This window comes from Leguminivora glycinivorella, chromosome 12, assembly GCF_023078275.1.
Source record: "Leguminivora glycinivorella isolate SPB_JAAS2020 chromosome 12, LegGlyc_1.1, whole genome shotgun sequence".
Taxonomy (NCBI): Eukaryota; Metazoa; Arthropoda; class Insecta; order Lepidoptera; family Tortricidae; genus Leguminivora; species Leguminivora glycinivorella.
Genome location: NC_062982.1, coordinates 24,048,805 through 24,069,169, shown reverse-complemented (window position 1 = coordinate 24,069,169; position 20,365 = coordinate 24,048,805). Strand labels below are relative to the sequence as shown.

At 40.4% G+C, this 20,365-nt stretch overlaps 2 protein-coding genes across 2 annotated transcripts in view; one reads left to right on the top strand and one right to left on the bottom strand.

Moving 5' to 3' along the window:
- The first annotated feature begins 50 nt into the window (after positions 1-50).
- LOC125232054 (putative sodium-coupled neutral amino acid transporter 10) lies at positions 51-13,637 on the top strand. The gene is made up of 10 exons (XM_048137667.1): positions 51-225; positions 426-543; positions 897-1,053; positions 1,529-1,652; positions 1,781-1,899; positions 2,383-2,531; positions 9,328-9,464; positions 10,399-10,635; positions 11,316-11,472; positions 11,566-13,637. Exons 1-10 carry the CDS (start codon positions 142-144, stop codon positions 13,113-13,115), a joined length of 2,832 nt encoding a protein of 943 aa, XP_047993624.1. The 5' UTR covers positions 51-141; the 3' UTR covers positions 13,116-13,637.
- Positions 13,638-15,183: 1,546 nt separating this feature from the next.
- The window catches only part of LOC125231645 (protein ELYS), a 57,634-nt gene continuing 52,452 nt past the window's right edge, over positions 15,184-20,365 (bottom strand). The window contains exons 33-39 of the mRNA XM_048137129.1: positions 19,409-19,549; positions 18,354-18,493; positions 17,533-17,613; positions 16,786-16,866; positions 16,332-16,441; positions 15,912-16,039; positions 15,184-15,461 (exon numbers count right to left, since the gene is read on the bottom strand). Of these exons, the coding sequence (XP_047993086.1) occupies positions 15,416-15,461; positions 15,912-16,039; positions 16,332-16,441; positions 16,786-16,866; positions 17,533-17,613; positions 18,354-18,493; positions 19,409-19,549 (727 nt within the window). The 3' untranslated portion in view covers positions 15,184-15,415. The remainder of the gene's footprint in view (positions 15,462-15,911; positions 16,040-16,331; positions 16,442-16,785; positions 16,867-17,532; positions 17,614-18,353; positions 18,494-19,408; positions 19,550-20,365) is intronic.

Genomic DNA, 20,365 nt, shown 5'->3' with positions numbered 1-20,365 from the left:
TATTACTAGAAGTTTTTTTTACAAATGTCAAAATCCTTGAGTGTCATTAGTGTCAAAACATTATTGTGATGTGGTCGTATATTATTTTAGTTTTGTAGGCGTTTTATTTAATTCTAACTAAAAGAAAATAATTCTATTACCATGGGCACGACAGGCCAGTCGATCACGCTAGCTAACAGTATTATAGGTGTCGGCATCCTGGCTATGCCGTTTTGTTTTCAGAAAGTAAGTAAGAACAGAGAAATCTCCTTATTTTCCTTAGTTACCATACAATACGTGCCTAATCGCATAAAACGTTATAAGCAATCAAATCTACTGATAGATTTTGCTATCAGTTAGTTTTTCTATGATTACGAACTATAAAGTACTTAATAGTTCTAATGATTTCACATAAAACAAAAATTTAACCTGCTGAATGTTTTCAGTGTGGAGTGTTATTGGCTACTCTGATATTGCTGTCGATGGGGCTCGTGTCCAGGCTTTGCTGTCACTTTCTACTCAAGTCTGCTCTTCTGGCTCGGAGGAGAAATTTCGAGTTCCTGGGTTAGTCAACAATTCCCACCAATTATTCCTATCATAATAAAAAGTCAATTTAAATTATGGTCAATGTTTGTGAGAAATCTCGTGTCAGTCTTCTGTTTTTGAATCTTGTTTATAGTTTATCAGGAGAAATGTGATTCTGCTTCTCATTTTTCGATAGTGACAAGACAACTGCCATTCTCTGATTTTCCCAGATTTGGACAAACTGTTGCAGAGTAATTTCTACAAAAAATAAAATTTATGAAGTAAAAAATAGCTGGTGATGGTATTATTATTGAGAAACTTCTTTTGTATCTGTCTTTCATATATTTTTTTACAGTTTATTGCAATATACTAAACTTCTGCCTATTTTCCAGCATTCCACGTGTTTGGGTCGGCAGGCAAGATGGCGGTTGAGCTGGGCATCATCGGGTTCCTCATGGGCACCTGTATAGCATACTTTGTGGTCGTCGGGGACCTGGGGCCTCAGATCATTGCCAAAATGTTTAATATCAACCAGAGTGATATACTCAGGTGAGAGCTTTAATAATGTTTAGACTATAAAATGGTGGTATTTGATAGCATTAGCTCTGAATTTTTGACATTGTATTGTCCCCTAGCACCTCAATACATCTGCAAAATATCTACACCTGAATTAAGGAGGGATCGATCTAACTTTGTAGTTAAGGGGAATGGAATAGGCTACTTGCCTCCTAGTCAAATCAACTTCTTTTTAAGAACTGTCAAAACGTTTTTGAACGACTTTTTAATATTGAATTTATATGAAATCGAATTGAGTGACGTCACATCAACTCTGTTACTTTTTTTTCCTACCTGACTTATTTAACAGAAATTAGATTTAAAAATATCTTCTGTCCATGTTTTTCTTATAATTATCTGATGCTTTATTTTGTTCATGGTATAAAATATTTTATTTTAACTACAGTCAAGTTATAGTCACAAGGTCATATTTACTTACCAAATTTTCTGCATCTGACCTGATTTACAGAACCTCCATAATGGTGATAGTGTCGCTGGTGTGCGTGCTGCCCCTCGGCCTCCTGAGGAATGTGGACAGCCTGAGCAATGTCTCCGCGGCCACCATCGGCTTCTACTTCTGCTTGGTTATAAAGGTGAGTTAGGTGAGGTGGTAGAGACCGGTGTTTTATTCCTGCCTTCGCTTTTTTTTGTGTATTGGTAATGGTATCTATTTCAGTTTAGAAAGTCAATATAAGTGTAGTGAACAATGATTGTATTGCAGGTGATATCGGAAGCCACGTCACAGCTCCTAACATCGGAGTGGGGCATGGTGGAGCACTGGAAGCCTGAAGGTGTGCTGCAGTGTGTGCCCATCTTCTCTATGGCACTCTTCTGCCAGACGTTAGTACCCTACTCTCTGCCTTTGCCAGTTTTGTGCATTTTAGATTAATAATTTCTCAAACAAATCTTCTCTATGAATCCGCTGCCACCTACTGCTCGCCGCTGGCCCGCTGCCGACCACTCTCGGCCGCTGCCATTCCAAGCGCGGATCCAGCATCGTGCCCAGGGGGGGGGCCACATGGTAAAGGCCCAGGCCCCAGGGGGGGTCACGTGGTCTATTTGTATGGCCAACCTAGGCTCCAGGGGGGGTCATGACCCCCCCCCCTGGATCCGCGCGTGTGCCATTCCTGTGTGAGCTGACCCTAAAATCCAATAACGTCTATTTTCCTCTGGACAGGAAGGTCGAGACAGCAATCAGTTTCACAAAACCTTCGTTAATCCTTGAGATTAGATGCCAAGCGGAGCTCCCAACTCCCGTTAACGTTAAATTGAAAAGATAAAAAGCTTTTTAGCATGTGCATTAACCACGTGTTGTTTTTCCAGACAATTATTCGAGATCTTCGAATCTATGCCGACCCTGTCTCTGGAGAAGATGAACGTGGTGACCAAGAACGCCATAAATATCTGCACGGCCGTGTACTTCACGCTGGGCCTCTTTGGATACATCGCGTTTAATAAACACGACATTTCAGGTCAGTGACCATTTTTTATTGAACACTTCCGCAACCAAGAGCCCGACTGGCACTCGTAAACTTTGCTCAGATGCCGGAGAACCCGCTGGACGTCGCCATACTAGTGGGTGTTTATAAATTACGACCGGTTTCTGATGGCGTAGTGCGCCATTTTTTGTCTAGATAGTATCTACTAGTGAATGTGTTAATCTATTTAAATTCCGTTCATTGTTGATAAAAGCCTATAATCAAACTATGTAAACGTATTATGTCGCGTGTAGTGTAATCAATTTATATCTATCTAAATATATAAAAGAAGAAGCTGACTGACTGACTGACTGACTGACTGACATATCAACGCACAGCCGAAACCGCTGGTCCTAGAGATTTCAAATTTGGCACGTAGGTTCCTTGTATAGTGTAGAGGAGCACTAAGAAAGGATTTTCCAAAATTCACCTCCTAAGGGGGTCAAATGGGGGTTCAAAGTTTGTATGGGGAAACAAGATTAGTTTGACTATTTTATTCGAAACTTCACAGGAAGATTCCTTAAGACATATGACTGAATACGTGTTTCAGGTTTTTTGAAAATTTAACCCCTAAAAGGGTGAAAAGGGGGTGATAAAGTCAAAAAATCAATATGGTATCGTTTTTATGGTTTATCGCGTCACTGATCACGAAAAATACAACGTTTTTAAAATCTAACGAGGCGGAAGTGAAATACCTTCTCCCCTGTTGTGGTGCAATGGGGTTTAAATATCAAAAAAATATATATTATTCATATTTATATTCATATTCATTTTATTGGTAGTGTTCAATTACAAGTCAACATATTATAAATTAGGAATTAATTTAAATACATAATCTTAAGACTAGGCATATTCAATGAAATAACACTGTTATTATTTAATTGTCCTACAAACTAACAGAGAATAGCTCCCTATGATCGTAGAACGCCTGTTCGAGAAGCCATTTTTTGAGCTTTGTCTTAAAAATAGGTGCACTTGATGCTCCTGTAATATCATCTGGAAGATGGTTTAGTACTTTACGGCCCATGACGTTCGTAAGTTTTTTAGATTTTGCCAGTTTGTGAGGCACAAGGGGCAGTTTCCCAGAGCAGGCGCTACGGGTTGCATACCTGCGCGGGGCCACATTCGCGATCTCGGGTGTTGCAGTGACCTCTTCTCGCGTAGTCACTGCCATTTGTAGTATTAAAAGTGACGGTAAGGTTAAAATGCCTAGCGATTTAAAGTGGGGTTTTGCAGAGTCCGTTTGGGGTACGCGCGCTATAGTCCTTACTGCGCGTTTTTGGAGACGAAATACCCTGTCCCAACCGGCAGCCGCTGCCCATAGCTCGACTCCATATTGCAGGTGCGCATGCACAGTCGCGAAATAGCACGATCGAACTACTTCCATTGGGAGGCATCGTGCTAGGCGTTTTAATATAAAACATGCTGTTGCGACCTTGTTGCATACTTTCTCTATTTGATGACTCCATGTTAGACCCTTATCGAGTTCGAATCCCAGAAATGTTGCATTTGTGACTTGATCAATAACGTCACCATTGATCGATACCGACAAGTTACCAATTTGCCGCCCTGAGAGGTTGAAATGCATATGGTGTGTTTTCTTTATATTTAGAATCAGACCATTATTTGTGAACCAATTAGAAACTGCTGCACCAGTCACATTTAGTTTCTCCTCCAGTTCGTCGAGGGTCGGGGCACTCACAACTATAAAAGAAGATATTGACTGACTGACTGACATATCAACGCACAGCCGAAACCGCTGGTCCTAGAGATGTCAAACTTGGCACGTAGGTTTTTTATATAGTGTAGAGGAGCACTAAGAAAGGATTTTTCAAAATTCGCCTCCTAAGGGGGTCAAATGGGGGTTCAAAGTTTGTATGGGGAAACAATGTTAGTTTCACTGTTTTATTCGAAACTTCACAGGAGGGATCCTAAAAACATATGACTAAAGACGTGTTTCAGGTTTTTTGAAAATTTAACCCCTAAAAGGGTGAAAAGGGGGTGATAAAGTAAAAAAAAAAACAATATGGGTATCGTTTTATGATTAATCGGGTCGCTATCACGATAAATACAACGCTTTTAAAATATAACGAGGCGGAAGTGAAATATCTTCTCCCCTGTTATAGTGCAATGGGGTTTAAATATCAAAAAATATATAAAAAAAGAAACTGACTGACTGACTAACTGACATATCAACACACAGCCGAAACCGCTGGTCCTAGAGATTTCAAATTTGGCACATAGGTTCCTTATATGGCGTAGAGGAGCACTAAGAAAGGATTTGTCAAAATTCTCCTCTTAAAAGGGTGAAATGGGGGTTCAAAGTTTGTATGGGGACACAAGATTAGTTTGACTATTTTATTCGAAACTTCACAGGAGGATTCCTAAAGATATATGACTAAATACATGTTTCAGGTTTTTTGAAAATTTAACCCCTAAGGGGTGCAAAGGGGGTAAAGTCAAAAACACAATATGGGTATCGTTTTTATGGTTTATCGGGTCGCTGATCACGATAAATACAACGATTTTAAAATCTAATGAGGTGGAAAAGAAATTTTCTCCCCTGTTGTTGAGCAACAGGGTTAAAATATCCAAAATAGTCATAAGTATAGGTTTAGTTTTTATCTTTACTTCTGGTTCAAGAGATTTCAAATTGACACGGAAGTTCCTTAGAGGAGCACTAAGAAAGGATTTTTCAAAGTTCACCTCCTAGCATGATAATTTGACAGGGGCAAGGACAGGGACAGGGACAGGGACAGGGTCAGGGACAGAGACAGGAACGGGATAGGGTTAGGGTTAGGGATAGGGTTAGGGATAGGGATAGGGTTAGGGATAGGGATAGGGACAGGGACAGGGTCAGGGACAGAGACAGGAACGGGATAGGGTTAGGGATAGGGTTAGGGTTAGGGTTAGGGATAGGGTTAGGGACGGGGACGGGGACGGGGACGGGGACGGGGACGGGGACAGGGATAGGGATAGGGGACGGGGATAGGGGAGGGACGGGGACAGGGACGGGACGGGGACGGGGTCGGGGACAAGGATAGAGATAGGGCCGGGGATAAGAATAGGGATTGGGGTCGGAATAATCGGTCGGCAATCGATATTTAGGCAGTGTGAAATGCAGGTGGCTCAGTGGGAAGGGATTAGTAAGTAGGCATCGGCGAGTATCCTGCATCCGTAATAACTATTACATTCAATGTGCTGTAAGAAGATCGTTGTTTGCTTGCCTTTCATATGTTTACGTTTGCAATAAGTATAAGCAAAATGGAAAAAATTGTAAGCGATAATGCAAGGAAGTACTTTTTACCCTACCGACCATAGCGTCGAGATACTGGCTATGTGGGTTGTATGAAGTTTCCCCAGTATAAATATTTATATAGGTAAAAGACATACATATTCGTACCTGACGCTGTGGTCGCTGTGTAACAACTCTACAATCATTGCAAGAATTTCTTTTAAAACAATAGTAATATGTGTAAGGTACAGTCAGCCAAAAAACAGTGTAAGGTTCTTGGCTGACCGTACAGCAAATAGATCAGTTACAATGGCCCCCCAGTCGAGAATTGCCCCGCTTTACCTTAATCGAAATAATCGCGGACAGATGTACCTACAAAGAAACCTACGGATCCAAATGAAAATCTTATTTTTTGTAAACGTTTCAATAAGAATACTTTTATTACGCGGGCGAAGCCGCGGGTAAAAGCTAGTCTAAATATATAAAAGAAGAAGCTGACTGACTGACTGACTGACATATCAACGCACAGCCGAAACCGCTGGTCCTAGAGATTTCAAATTTGGCACGTCGGTTCCTTATATAGTGTAGAGGAGCACTAAGAAAGGAATTTTCAAAATTCACCTCCTAAGGGGGTCAAATGGGGGTTCAAAGTTTGTATGGGGAAACAAGATTAGTTTGCCTATTTTATTCGAAACTTCACAGGAAGATTCCTTAAGACATATGACTAAATACGTGTTTCAGGTTTTTTGAAAATTTAACCCCTAAAATGGTGAAAAGGGGGTGATAAAGTCAAAAAATCAATATGGGTATCGTTTTTATGGGTTATCGGGTCGCTGATCACGATAAATACAACGTTTTTAAAATCTAACGAGGCGGAAGTGAAATACCTTCTCCCCTGTTGTGGTGCAATGGGGTTTAAATATCAAAAAAATATATAAAAGAAGATATTGACTGACTGACTGACATATCAACGCACAGCCGAAACCGCTGGTCCTAGAGATGTCAAATTTGGCACGTAGGTTCCTTATATAGTGTAGAGGAGCACTAAGAAAGGATTTTTCAAAATTCGCCTCCTAAGGGGGTCAAATGGGGGTTCAAAGTTTGTATGGGGAAACAATGTTAGTTTCACTGTTTTATTCGAAACTTCACAGGAGGGATCCTAAAAACATATGACTATAGACGTGTTTCAGGTTTTTTGAAAATTTAACCCCTAAAAGGGTGAAAAGGGGGTGATAAAGTCAAAAAACTAATATGGGTATCGTTTTTACGGTTTATTGGGTCGCTGATCACGATAAATACAACGTTTTTAAAATCTAACGAGGCGAAAGTGAAATACCTTCTCCCCTGTTGTAGTGCAATGGGGTTTAAATATCAAAAAATATATAAAAGAAGAAACTGACTGACTGACTAACTGACATAATATATCAACACACAGCCGAAACCGCTGGTCCTAGAGATTTCAAATTTGGCACATAGGTTCCTTATATGGTGTAGAGGAGCACTAAGAAAGGAATTTTCAAAGTTCACCTCCTAGCATGATAATTTGACAGGGGCAAGGACAGGGACAGGGACGGGGACGGGGACGGGATAGGGTTAGGGACAGGGACAGGGACAGGGACAGGGACAGGGACAGAGACAGGGACAGGGACAGGGACAGGGACAGGGACATAGGGATAGGGATAGGGATAGGCATAGGGATAGGGATAGGGATAGGATAGGGATAGGGATAGGGATAGGGATAGGGTTAGGGTTAGGGATAGAAATAGGCATAGGAATAGGGGACGGGGATAGGGATAGGGTAGGGATAGGGGAGGGACGGGGACAGGGACGGGACGGGACGGGGACGGGGACAAGGATAGAGATAGGGACGGGGATAAGAATAGGGATTGGGGTCGGAATAATCGGTCGGCAATCGATATCTAGGCAGTGTAAAATGCAGGTGGCTCAGTGGGAAGGGATTAGTAAGTAGGCATCGGCGAGTATCCGGCATCCGTAATAACTATTACATTCAATGTGCTGTAAGAAGATCGTTGTTTGCTTGCCTTTTATATGTTTACGTTTGCAATATGTATAAGCAAAATGGAAAAAATTGTAAGCGATAATGCAAGGAAGTACTTTTTACCCTACCGACCATAGCGTCGAGATACTGGCTATGTGGGTTGTATGAAGTTTCCCCAGTATAAATATTTATATAGGTAAAATACATATATATTCGTACCTACTACCTACGCTGTGGTCGCTGTGTAACAATTCTACAATCATTGCAAGAATTTCTTTTAAAACAATAGTAATATGTGTAAGGTACAGTCAGCCAAAAAAGTGCTTTACCACTTTTCGATCAATAGAGTCGAAAAGTGGGATACCACTTTCTTGGCTGACCGTACAGCAAATAGATCAGTTACAATGGCCCCCCAGTCGAAAATTGCCCCGCTTTACCTTAATAGAAATAATCGCGGACAGATGTACCTACAAAGAAACCTACGGATCCAAATGAAAATCTTATTTTTTGTAAACGTTTCAATAAGAATACTTTTATTACGCGGGCGAAGCCGCGGGTAAAAGCTAGTTTTCTATATAAATTCATTCATTGTATTTAAATATTTTATTTCTTGAGTAACTATGACGCTAAAAGAAAACGCTAAGAATATTATTAAATTAATTCGACTTTTAAAATTTTATTACGGACAAAAAAATTCAAGCGAATTACAGTGGTAAAAAAAATGAAATAATGATTTCACATATTTTTTTTTAATCGGGACTTAATAAAAAAAATATGTGTAATAATCGTGAAAGTTTAAATCAGTGATAATGATTTCAATTCGTTTTTCTTACTTTATACAAAACTTAACTTTAGGTACGTTGAAAAACATTGTCTCATTTTATGATACCTATGTGAAACGATTAAATATGTATATCAAACAATATGCATGTAATTTATCAACAGTTGTTTATTTTCTGCTTTTGTGTATTTCACTTGAGTAAATATTCAGGTTTCCTTCAGAAGGCGGTGATAAATTATTTGTCATGTAATATCTATCTCCCTCAATTTATACACGGTGTAACATGAGGTAACCCACAGATGTCATATAAACCATAGATCAAGCAAACGTATCTACTTAGCGTGTCAAATGAACTCAGTGAAATCCACTGAGTTGTCCGTCTTTACTCGCAGCTTGCAGCTTTCGGGCGTCAATTTTTGTAAGTTGAAGTCAACCAAAACATAAAAAATGCCTCGTTACGTGATATTAAATTGCAACAACACAAAAATTATGAACAATCAACAGCCTGAGACATATTTAAAATTACAGGCAAGAATCAACTTCAGTACAAAATTTGACACGCTCGGCCCCTATACAAATATATGAATTTGTTTCTTCTATCTAAATTAAGTTCTGTGAGGTAACCGAATAATTTCAACCACGCATTTCTGAGGCCAAAAAAAGTAAAAATATGATATAAGTTTCAAGCCAAGTAACACAAAAACGAACGATTTTTCTATAACTCCCGCTCCGCCTGCGTACAATTGCACATTTACTGTAATTTCCCTTTTTCCAGGTAACATCCTGATGAGCTTAAGCCCGACGATGGCGAGTGACGTCATCAAGCTGGGGTTCGTCATGTCGCTCGCTTTTAGCTTCCCCCTGATCATCTTCCCCTGCCGCGCCAGCTTGTACTCTTTCCTCTACAGAAAGGTGAGGTCAAGAAATTATTAATGTATTTAAGTAAATGGTCATTACCGCTTACCATAAGGATGAAATTTTCTCGTCCTTATACTCCTTATGCTTTAGCTAGCTAGCAAATGGCACATTGTATAATGATTTTCTTTGCCTAATGAGAGTAATAAGTCCTTATAATGTAATGTGATATGGATTTTTAATTGTCCGAAATAAATAAATTTTATTTAATTTTCTTTTCTTATTTTTAATGCATATGATTGTATGAGTACTATTTAGACATGGAATGATATTGTTTTCGAATTTACATTAAAATAATTTTCCCTCTAGATCACTAAGTCATCAGTGTGTGTGTGCTGTGTGCGTGTAGTGTAGTTATGTAATAACTTTAATATTAAAATATTTGTAAAAATAAGATTTACAACACCCTACTGGGGCCATGAGATTTTTTATGTTTTATAACAACTTTTTACCATGGTGCAATATACAATATTATGATTATGTAGCGCGTGGCAAAAAAGTTAAAAAATGGCAACACTGTAGTGTCGTCTCTTTCCACTCAATAAACTGGCTTGACTGTATAGTTAGCAACAGAAGTTAATGCACCCTTTTGGAGTTTATTTTAGTTTTTGTAACTTAAAAAATATGGAAGTGTGAACTAAGAATGTGGGATATGTTTTTAACCCCCGACGCAAAAACGACGGGGTGTTATAAGTTTGACGTGTCTGTCCGTCCGTCTGTCTGTCTGTCTGTCTCTGTGTGTGTGTCTGTCTGTGGCATCGTAGCTCCCGAACGGATGAACCGATTTCGATTTAGTTTTTTTTTGTTTGAAAGCTGAGTTAGTCTGGAGTGTTCGTAGCCATGTTTCATGAAAATCGGTCCACTATGTCGCGGTCGGGGTTTTTTTCAAAATTTTAATTTTGTGGTTATACCGTGATTGTAATACCGGCAGGTGCACCCCTCGCAGCACGACCACATCATCAACCACTCCATCCCGGAGCCCACCTTCCGCGCCATCACCGTGGCCATCGTGGCCGCCGCGCTCGTCATCTCGCTGCTCATCCCCAACATCGAGCTGGTGCTGGGCCTGGTCGGCTCCACCATCGGAGTACTCATCTGTGTGGTCTTCCCGACTGCGTGCTTTGTTAATGTCACGTTTAAGAACACTAACGAAAGGGTTCTTGCTAAGGTAAGTTGATGTTATAGCATCTGGGCTGTTTATCTCTCTGCTCATATCCAACATAGAGCTGGTACTTAAAGTAGCTAGAAAGAAACCGTCCACCATGTCATAAAAATGTTTAACGGTATTAGAAGATACTGTTTTGTTTTAATAAAAAAAAATACCATCTTGCCTTTCAATTTGTAAAGCATACCCAAGGTTCTTTAAGATGCAATGTGGTATTTCTGCCAGCTCGGCCAAAATGGCAATCGTTGACGCTAGACGCCGACCAGGCCCAGTAGCCGAATGGCATTTCTCCGACGCCAAACGAAAGCGATACGCCGCTGGCTCTGTCGCGCCAATACGCAAGCGCGATAGAGATAGATATCTACTAGCGCTTCGTTTCGTGAGCGATTGTGCCATTCGGCTAGCCACCCTGAACGCAATCTGGCTCTGTCGCGCCAATGCAGAAGAGCGATAACAATATTATCGTAAGCGTCTTACCATTTGGCCGTGCCACGCCGTACCCTGGGCCGATATGACTTTTACACCTTCAAAAAACTGCCGGCAACACATTTCCAACTCCTCTGGTGTTACAGGTGTCTATGGGCGGCAGTAATCGCCATTAGACGACTTGCCTGCGCGTTTTGCCACATATGTCATAAATAAATAAATATGTATTTGTAATGGTTGTTTGTATTGTCCTCCAGGTGGTGCTGATCCTCGGGCTGGGGATCATGATCCTGGGCACGTACGCGAACCTGCAAGCCGCGGAGAACGCCCCGGACAAGTACGACACCATCACCCAGGAGCGCATCGACAAGATCGTCGAGGACTTCTTCCAGGCGCGCCAGCTCGAGGACGGAGGTATTTCATATAAGCCATTTTACCGCTAAACAGTACAACGTCAGAGTACAACATCATCACATACTTTACATACTGTTCGTTTATTTTTACCAGGTATGATCAAGGCAGCACCGAAAGTCGATATCAATAAAGTTTCAGACGAAGATGCAAAGCATAGCAAAGAAAAAGTGGCAGACTCTGAAGTTCAACCTCCCAACCCGGTCCCGCCGGAGTCCCAGCCTGACGACGCGCCCAAGGAGCCTCCGCGCGCAGAGATTGTCAAAAAGAAGCCTGAAATAGCACAGAAGCAAGAAAAAGCTGTACTCAAAGAAATCAAGCCCGACACAGACAGAGTTTCTGAAACACATCCAAAGAACTTAAAAATAACAGAAGAAAAACTTTCCAACGGTGATACCAACAAGGTGCAAAAGATAGATTCTCGCTTGAAAGAAGAAATAAAACAAATGAGCAATCAACAGAAAATTGACCTTCTCAAGCAAGCGCAGCTAGCGGAGACCATCAAGCAACACGGCGAGGAACAGAAAGAGTTGATCAAAGAGCAGAAAGAAATCCTAGATAACATCATCAAGACAAAACAAGAGATACAGCAAGATAAAAACGAAGCTAAGAAAATTGCAGTGGAAAGTATACAAAAGATAGCTAATGTTGCGATTCAGAGTTTGAGTGCTGTTTCTGAACAACCTTCAGCGGGGAAAATAGAGCCTGAAAATACAGCCAATGAAGCCGTGAAGAAAATAGCCGACGTGGCCGTCGAAGCCATTAAAGAAATTAAGGACAAACCGATAGAAACGCTGCCTTTACTCAATAATATTGCTGCACAACTTCCTGAAGTAAAAATAGCACCAGTACAAAATAGCGTAAACGAAGTGAAACAAAACAAACCAATTGCTCAAAATCCTGTACAAAATTTTAATCCATCCAAATCTCAAGATACAGTTTTGGAGAATAGTGGAGTAAAGGTAGATGTAAATAACAATAATATCCTACCACCAGTACAAAATGTTAATATAGAGAAAAGTAATAATGCTGCACCGGATAATAAGAACATAGAGCTAAATAAACCGCAAGAAGTTATTAATGTTGCACCGATAGTTCAAAACCCTGTGTTAGAAAATAATAACCCATTGGAAAATAAGCAGCCATTGATACCATCCAACAATAATGTGCCTATACACGAAGCTCACCAACTAAATTCTGAAGTTCTAGTTGAAAAGACACATTCGCACTCACCAGATGAACCGCAGTCTTACAAACAAGGTGAGGATGCGCAGACACAACCGGACGCTCAAGCAAGTATACTAAACGTACCGCTACCACTCGCAATGAATGGAAACAAAATCAAATCAGAAGAAATCAAACAAGAAGTTGTAGATAAATCTATACATATTCAAAATGATGCTAAACAACCAAATACTATAGAAAATAATGAAAAATCAAGACAGAAGCGCGAAGCAGTAGATTGTTTAAATAAAGCTACATTAAGGGCTGAAGATAAGGAAGTTTGTAAAAGTATAGATTCACCAGTTTCACCAGAAATACTGCCAAATGTAGACTTGAACGAGCTGCCCAAACTGCCAGTAGATTTACACATGGTTCATCAGATAAGATCACTGAAAAGTTACGACGAAGAGAAACGAAGGTAACAGTGAATAGTTGAAATACTTCGAGTTAAATGTTCCTCTTGAAAAGATGACTGCCCGAGATATGTTTTTCTGAGAAATGTGTGTGCAATGTGGAATTTAGTCATAGTAAGTTATGTAAATATATGGTATCATCGTTAAATTATGTCAATTTTAAATTGAACCTTAATCGTAAAGTTAATAGTTTAATTTGAAGTGTTAGTCGCGCGATATTTCTTATTACTTTTTTGTTTTAATTTAAATGTGTATTGGAATAATTATTATCTTTATTCTCAAGATTTCGGAAGTTTCGTGATACACATTCCTTCATTGTCACTCGCTGTTGATGTTTTCGTCACAATTAGTAATGACTATTTGTCGACGAATTAAAAAAAAGAAAATAGTGCGTGGAGTTCCTCCGCTCGGAAGAAGTGAAACTTCGTAATGTGGAAATGAAAATAGGAAGGAGTATTTTAAAATTCGAGTTGGCAACACTGAGCGTTAAATGTTTAACGCTGTCAGTTGGAAGTCGCATTAGATTATACTTCGTTTCTTTTAAGATTAGAATTATCTGTCAAACGGGTAAACAAAGAAGCAGTGGTCGTAGACCTTCCTTCTTCGATTTCGGCCGATACCACTGATTTCTTGGAACTTATAACTTATAATACTATGTACATAAGTTCCAAGAAATCAGTGGTATCGGCCGAAATCGAAGGAAGGTCTACGACCACTGCTTCTTTGTTTACCCGTTTGACAGATAATTCTAATCTTAAAAGAAACGAAGTATAGTTGTTTCACTTCAGAAGTAATAATGAAATGAAAAAGAGGTAAATACTTCTCCGAGTCTCTTTTATATACCTGTTTTGTTGATTTTGCGAATCGAGCATAATTGGAGAAATAACGTACTCGATGATACCATGTTATTCCAACCGTCAGACTACCTAATCATATCATATAAATTATTATACATTACTGATATCGCGTAAAACGTGCATTTATTATATTAATTTATTATTATTGCTTAATGTTTGTGCTCTGTTAAGATATACATACTAAGTATTTATGTAATAAGATTTTTGACGTGATCTCGTACTGTTTCAAAATTTATCGTAAAATGCAGTTTGGAAAACTTTTACAAATATTTTTCTATTAATGATAATTACGAGGTTTATAATGAGCCTTTTTCATGAGCTTTTAACTTTTTAGTATACGATACAATACATGGATAGCGTATTTAATACCTACCGGGCTGTGGCCCTGCCTGCTAAGCCGCGGTCTCGGGTTCGTATCCCAGTAAGGGCATTTACTAGTGTAATGATCACAGATGTTTGTTCCTGGGTCATGAATTATTTCTACAACACAACATAAGCCTTCTTGTGCTTACCGTGGGACTCCTCAATCTGTGTAAGAATGTCCTGTAATATTTATTTATTTATAACAAAAATAACATACATTTTCGTTGACGTTCACACTATCGAGTAACGTATTATAAAACGTTGAAATCTCGTGGTAGAGCTCTGAAGTGCACTTGCACGCCGCTACTGTGTGTTAGCGAGACAGAGATATGCATGTTTAGACTGTGTGTTAGCGAGACAGAGATATGCATGTTTAGATTTGTCTCGCTCCCACTCCGGAGCGGCGTGCGGATTCGCAGTTCGTGTGAGATTCTTTAAACACGCATAACTAATGTAAGATTTTGCATTCTGTATGTCGACTGATTATTGGTGACTAATAAAATTATAATAGAACTCATTATCTTTTCATTTCCTAACCGTACTTGTGATTGTCTTTGAATGTAATCGGCTCCATTTAGATGTCTTATCAAGTTATCAAACGTCCTTATAAGTAAAGGAGCCCAAATGAGGTTTTTTGTGCAATGTCTTGCACCATGTTACATTCTGACCTTAAAAGACGTTAACTGACCCGCGCGGTTACTGCATTGTATGGAGAAAGTTTACTGCATTGCGCTCCCAAACTGTTATTTACTAGAACCAAAAAAAACATACATACTAGTATATTTTCCGTGTTATTAACTCTATCGATTATAGATAGAGATTAGTAGAGGCTCTGGTATAAAAGAAACCCTCGACATTTGTTAATCCATCTTTTATTAGTTAGTGGAAAATGTAAATAAATAAAACAAAAGTTACCTAATAGTTAATAGGCTGACCAGAAATAATATTTTATTGCATTTCACTATGCCTTAGTATGTAAATACGCTTAATTTACTATATAACTATACAATTTTATTTCTGGTTGGACTATTTGTATAATAAATGCAAAAACAAAACAAAATAAATATAACCTACACTTATAAATAACAATTATTTCTTGGCATCACTTTCTTCTACAGTTGATAGCTTTTTAGACCTGAAACAAAAGAAAATGCAATACATACTACACACGTATTACTATTTTGTTCTATTATTCATTTAAAATGAGCGATAGAGATAAGAGTGAAGTAGAAAAAAAGCTTTTTTTGAAGTTCTGGGCAAGCAAGAAATTCGTCGAAATATACATAAGAAAAAAGGGGAGATATTTAGAAAATTACAAAATATCGAAACAAAAATCACCAAATAAGTCATGTAGAAGAATAAATCAGGTTTTATTCGTTAATAATCATCACACCATTATGATGCATAGTTTCCAAGATACTGAAAAATTGGATCATCTATCCGGGTATTTATGATATCCTAAAGTGGCTTAAACAAAGTTACAGAGTCGAGAGTTATGTTCTTTGCATTTCCCTTTATATCTTCGAGTATTAATTTCTTGGTCTCAGTAGTAGCTAAGATGACCGATTAGAAGAAGAGTCCCTACCGTTTAGTAGTGTCTTTAGTGACGCTGGAGCTGGAGTGTGTGGAGGCGCGGCGTCCGCGGCGCGCGGGGGTCGCCGGGCCGGACGCCTCCGAGCCCGCCGGGGAGCCCGGTGCGCTATCTGTATCCTTCTGTAAACATACAATATTCAATCAACTTCAATAATTATAATTTATAACCTACACGAAATCTGTTATGGATATCGGTTTCTTTGGAACGAAGCATGTTGCCGATTCGCATAAGCGGTCGACTGACGAAGCCCGCATTACGGATGACGTTTTAAATGAGATCACTAAAGGCGCAGTCGTTTCATCATGTCATTTTATGTGAGTTCGGGAAGTATGTTGAACTTCAAAACTAGGAATTACGGCTCATCAGTCGTTATATCAAAAGTGATGTTTAACTGGTGATAAACTTTGTTACCTTGAGATCCATAGAAGCGCGGCGCCCCTTAGGCGTGTGGAGCGCCTCGCACGCCCGCGTGAACGACGCGCGCCGCCCGGCCCGGCCCGCGGGCGAGCTCGGCGACGACACTAACAAACAAATACACATGTAAATACAATTTAAATACTCGAACTATTTTCACAAAAGATATGATGCTAAATATTAGTAAACACAAGTAGATCCAACAAAAAAGTGATAGGACTTATTTATTCCATACGTAGTAGGAACTATAAAAGCGATTTATTTTTCAATAGCCAGGTCCGCACAGAACGAAACGTGTCGAGAGGCACTGTGCTCACGCGGCAAACGTCCGATGTGGCCGTTCCTCGCCTGTGGCACATCGCTCATTGCTCGGCATAGCAAAATGCACCCGGCTAATCGACAGTTTGCAATCGCTACGAAAAAAAGTCTAAAGTATGAATTGTATACTCACCGACATCTACAGAAACTCTTCTTCCAATTTTGGCCGCTTTAGGGACAGTTTTCGTCTCGGACGCCGCTCGGGCCAGGCGAGCTGAAATCATTATCACCATTACTATTTGGCACACTACTAATATCTCGAATGTATTTAAGTTGAGTTGTTTTATCACAGAATTCCTAGCAATAGTTTTGTTTTATAAAAATTATGTTACCACGTACGGGAAAGCGGTGTCTGTTGACACAAGTGTCATGTATCCTTAAAAAGAGGCACCAGCCCAGTTGTAATAACGATTTTTGTGTTACCACAATAAACATTTTTCATTTTCAATTCCTGTGACTACTTCTTGTTTCAATCACATATGAAATTATAATATAAAGATGTAGGTCTATTGAATTTAATTGTACGACATAAAACAATTTATGAATATTCCACATTCAGAAATTACATGCACAACTGACCCCACGTTTTCCGAGTACTCCTAAGTGGGTTTAAACACGCTAAAACATACATACTTCACACCTCGTATTTCCAAAAGAGGTAGACAGCTCACAAGACTGTTCAAGCTTCAGTGCCATTCTAAATAGTTGAGGGGTTGAAAGAAAACGAAATTGTGATATTGTAGTGATATGTTATTAGTCGACTTCTACGAGGGAGGAACTCTTTCGGCGGTAAAATACTCTTTTACACGTTAGTTTAATTATGAACTAGGAACTAGGAAAGCAAGCAAGCAGTATTCACGTATTAATAAGCAATACTCACGCGTCCTGCGGCCGGAGGAGTGCGACACGAGGGAGTCCGTCTCGGGCGAGCGCCGCGCCGGCTCCGCCGCGTCGGGGGAGCCTGCAGGAGGGCCGCGGTTAGGCATAGCGTGCTAGTAGGGTGGTTTAATAACTATTTTTCTTTTTGTCCACCCCGATGGCTAAGGGTAGGTTAGGTTACAAAAGAAATGCTAAGCTTTGGCCAAAATTATAATAAAGTCAGGTAGGTTACGCACGCTAAAGTTAGTAGCACGATTTCAAACTCGGGCAAATTGGTTTTGGATATTGGTATTGGGAAAAGGTGATAATGGTGTGTTTATCTAAGTTAGGAAATAAGCGATACGAGTGCAGTACATAGATAAGATTATAAAGGGTACTAAAGCACTGATCCTATTTTGTGTGGCTATACCGATGTTCTGTAACGCGGCCTTTCATAGTTTTCAGTATGATCTCGAAATTCAAAGATTTTCAACAAGTAAATTAATCGATGTTATAAAAGTCTGATAGGTTAGAACATTAGGAATACACACAAAAACAATATTTATACATTGTGTATAAATAAGAAGTCAGAGGTACCACTTTATCGCACACCGTAAGTGTGTTTTCATATTATCCGATCCGATATTGGATGTAGGACCGATAGCCGCCATCTTGGATTATCGCCTTTGAAATCCTTCCGACATCCGATATCGGATCGGATAATGTGAAAACGCACTAAGGATGACATTTGTCCACGGACGAGTATAATTCGTTATTATGGCAAGCGACAATGTGGCACATTTGGCCCGGAAGCAACACGAAAATCCAGCATAAAATATTGACCTTCGAAGTCGGTCTTGTTGAGCAGGCTGATCCTGTCGAGGGGCTGCACATCGAAGGGCTCCCTGTCCTCCGCAGCGTCGCGGCCCACGCGCGGGCGCAGCTCCAGCGTGGAGAGCAGTGACTTCTGGTGCCGGGTCAACCTGTATACAAGTTAATACTATTAACGTACTAGATAAACTACCACTCCGCAATTTAAACAACTGGGAGGTTAGAAAGAGACAAACAGTAGCACATGCCACTCTCCATCCCTTCAACTATTTCCACTTAAAAAAGCACGTCAATTCGTCGCTGCGTTTTGCCGTGAAAGACGGGCAAACAAACCGACACACTGCAACTAATAGCCCGTCTGTGTTGCTCATGTCCACACAGAGCGAGCAGCCACGCGAAGATATAGAATGGTGTCCTGCAGCAACCGCGACACGCGCCCCACAAACGAACTGAAGTGCACGCGACGCGGCTGCAGGCTGCCTCCGCGTGCAGCCGGGCTGCCAGGCGGCGGAGCAGGCGAGACACGTACACCCACCCAGAGCTGCGACCAGACTCCAGCGCGGATCCAGCTTCGTGCCCAGGAGGGGGGGGGGGGTCACGTGGTCTATTTGTATGGCCAACTTAGGCTCCAGGGGAAGATCATGACCCCCCCCTCTCCTGGATCCGCGCATAACCAGACAGCGAGAGAGCAGACCAGAATAGGCGAGACGGCTAAAAAAACTGATTAGTCCGACAGTTACAATTATCAAAGAATTTTAGACACGTATTTTTTATTTTTTCTCGTAAACGAAAAATGACGACGGTACAGTGCGTTGAAGTTTCGCGTGACGTCACGTCTAGGTACAATTTTTACTTAGAAGTGACGTCACAAACCCCCTTTCTGGAACTTTGATGCTCTATATCTTCGTATTTTTTCATTAATTAGAAAAAGCGAAAAATATTTGTTTAGTATTTTTGGACGATCTAACTGACGGACTAAACAAAATGCAATTTTTTTATGTAGTCGTCATCCCTATTAACCGTCTCTGCGGTGCCACACCGTCCTACGAGGAAGATGTAAAGCGTACCTCCTCGAGCTGGAGTAATCCCCGACGTCGACCTTGGACTCGTCTACAGACATTTCCGGGATGGCGCTGAGCTCCGGTTTCACCGCCACTATGGACTTCCTTCCTTTCTTCTCTTTTTCACTAGCCTTACTCCTCGTCGACCTGAACAATGAAAAAAAAAACATTTACTTCACTAGACCAAAAGCACAGTAATAAAGAGTACTGTCGTACAGTTTGGCCGCTCCCTCTTCCCGTTGAAAGTGCCGCCACAGAATATATAATAGTACAAGTACAGAAGGCTCACTGCTTTGATGTTTACGAAATGCCGCCTTTTTAAATACCTACAAAATTCTTACAAAGAAACGAGCCGCACGTGCGCGGCGTCCGGCGATAGGGTTACCTATGGATTAAAACGAATTAATACTCACATAAAATGTTATACTATTATACGAGTATTCAAGTCTTGGGTACTTTCTAAGTATATATACTGTATTTATATATTTTTGTTCAAGTTCCAACATTACAAGCCTTATTGAACTTTTTCGTGGGACTTAATTAGTAGTAGATCTGTGTAAGAATGTCCTATGGTATTTATTTTATTCATGATGTCTATTTAACTAAGTATTATTAGCCATTCGACACGCGGACATCACATATGAACCTTAAAAAAACTCGCGACGTAAAGTAACAATATAAAGTGCGAACGTGCATTCCGTGAGAACGCGCGCCACCCCTGAGTAGGCCGCGAACTCGCGGCCGCCAGGATGTACTTGTAGCGCGGCGATAGAATCGCGGAGTGAGCCGCTCCTGGTGCCGCCTACCCGTTCTCGGTTACCTCACAGTTACCACCTATACCACGCGACCAGTTGACCTGTTTTATCTCACTCATACCAGCATGGTTCGCGCTCACCTACACGAGCTTAGACTATGTGTGTAGGAACGCCCCTCTTTCATATATTTGATCACCATTGTCCGAGG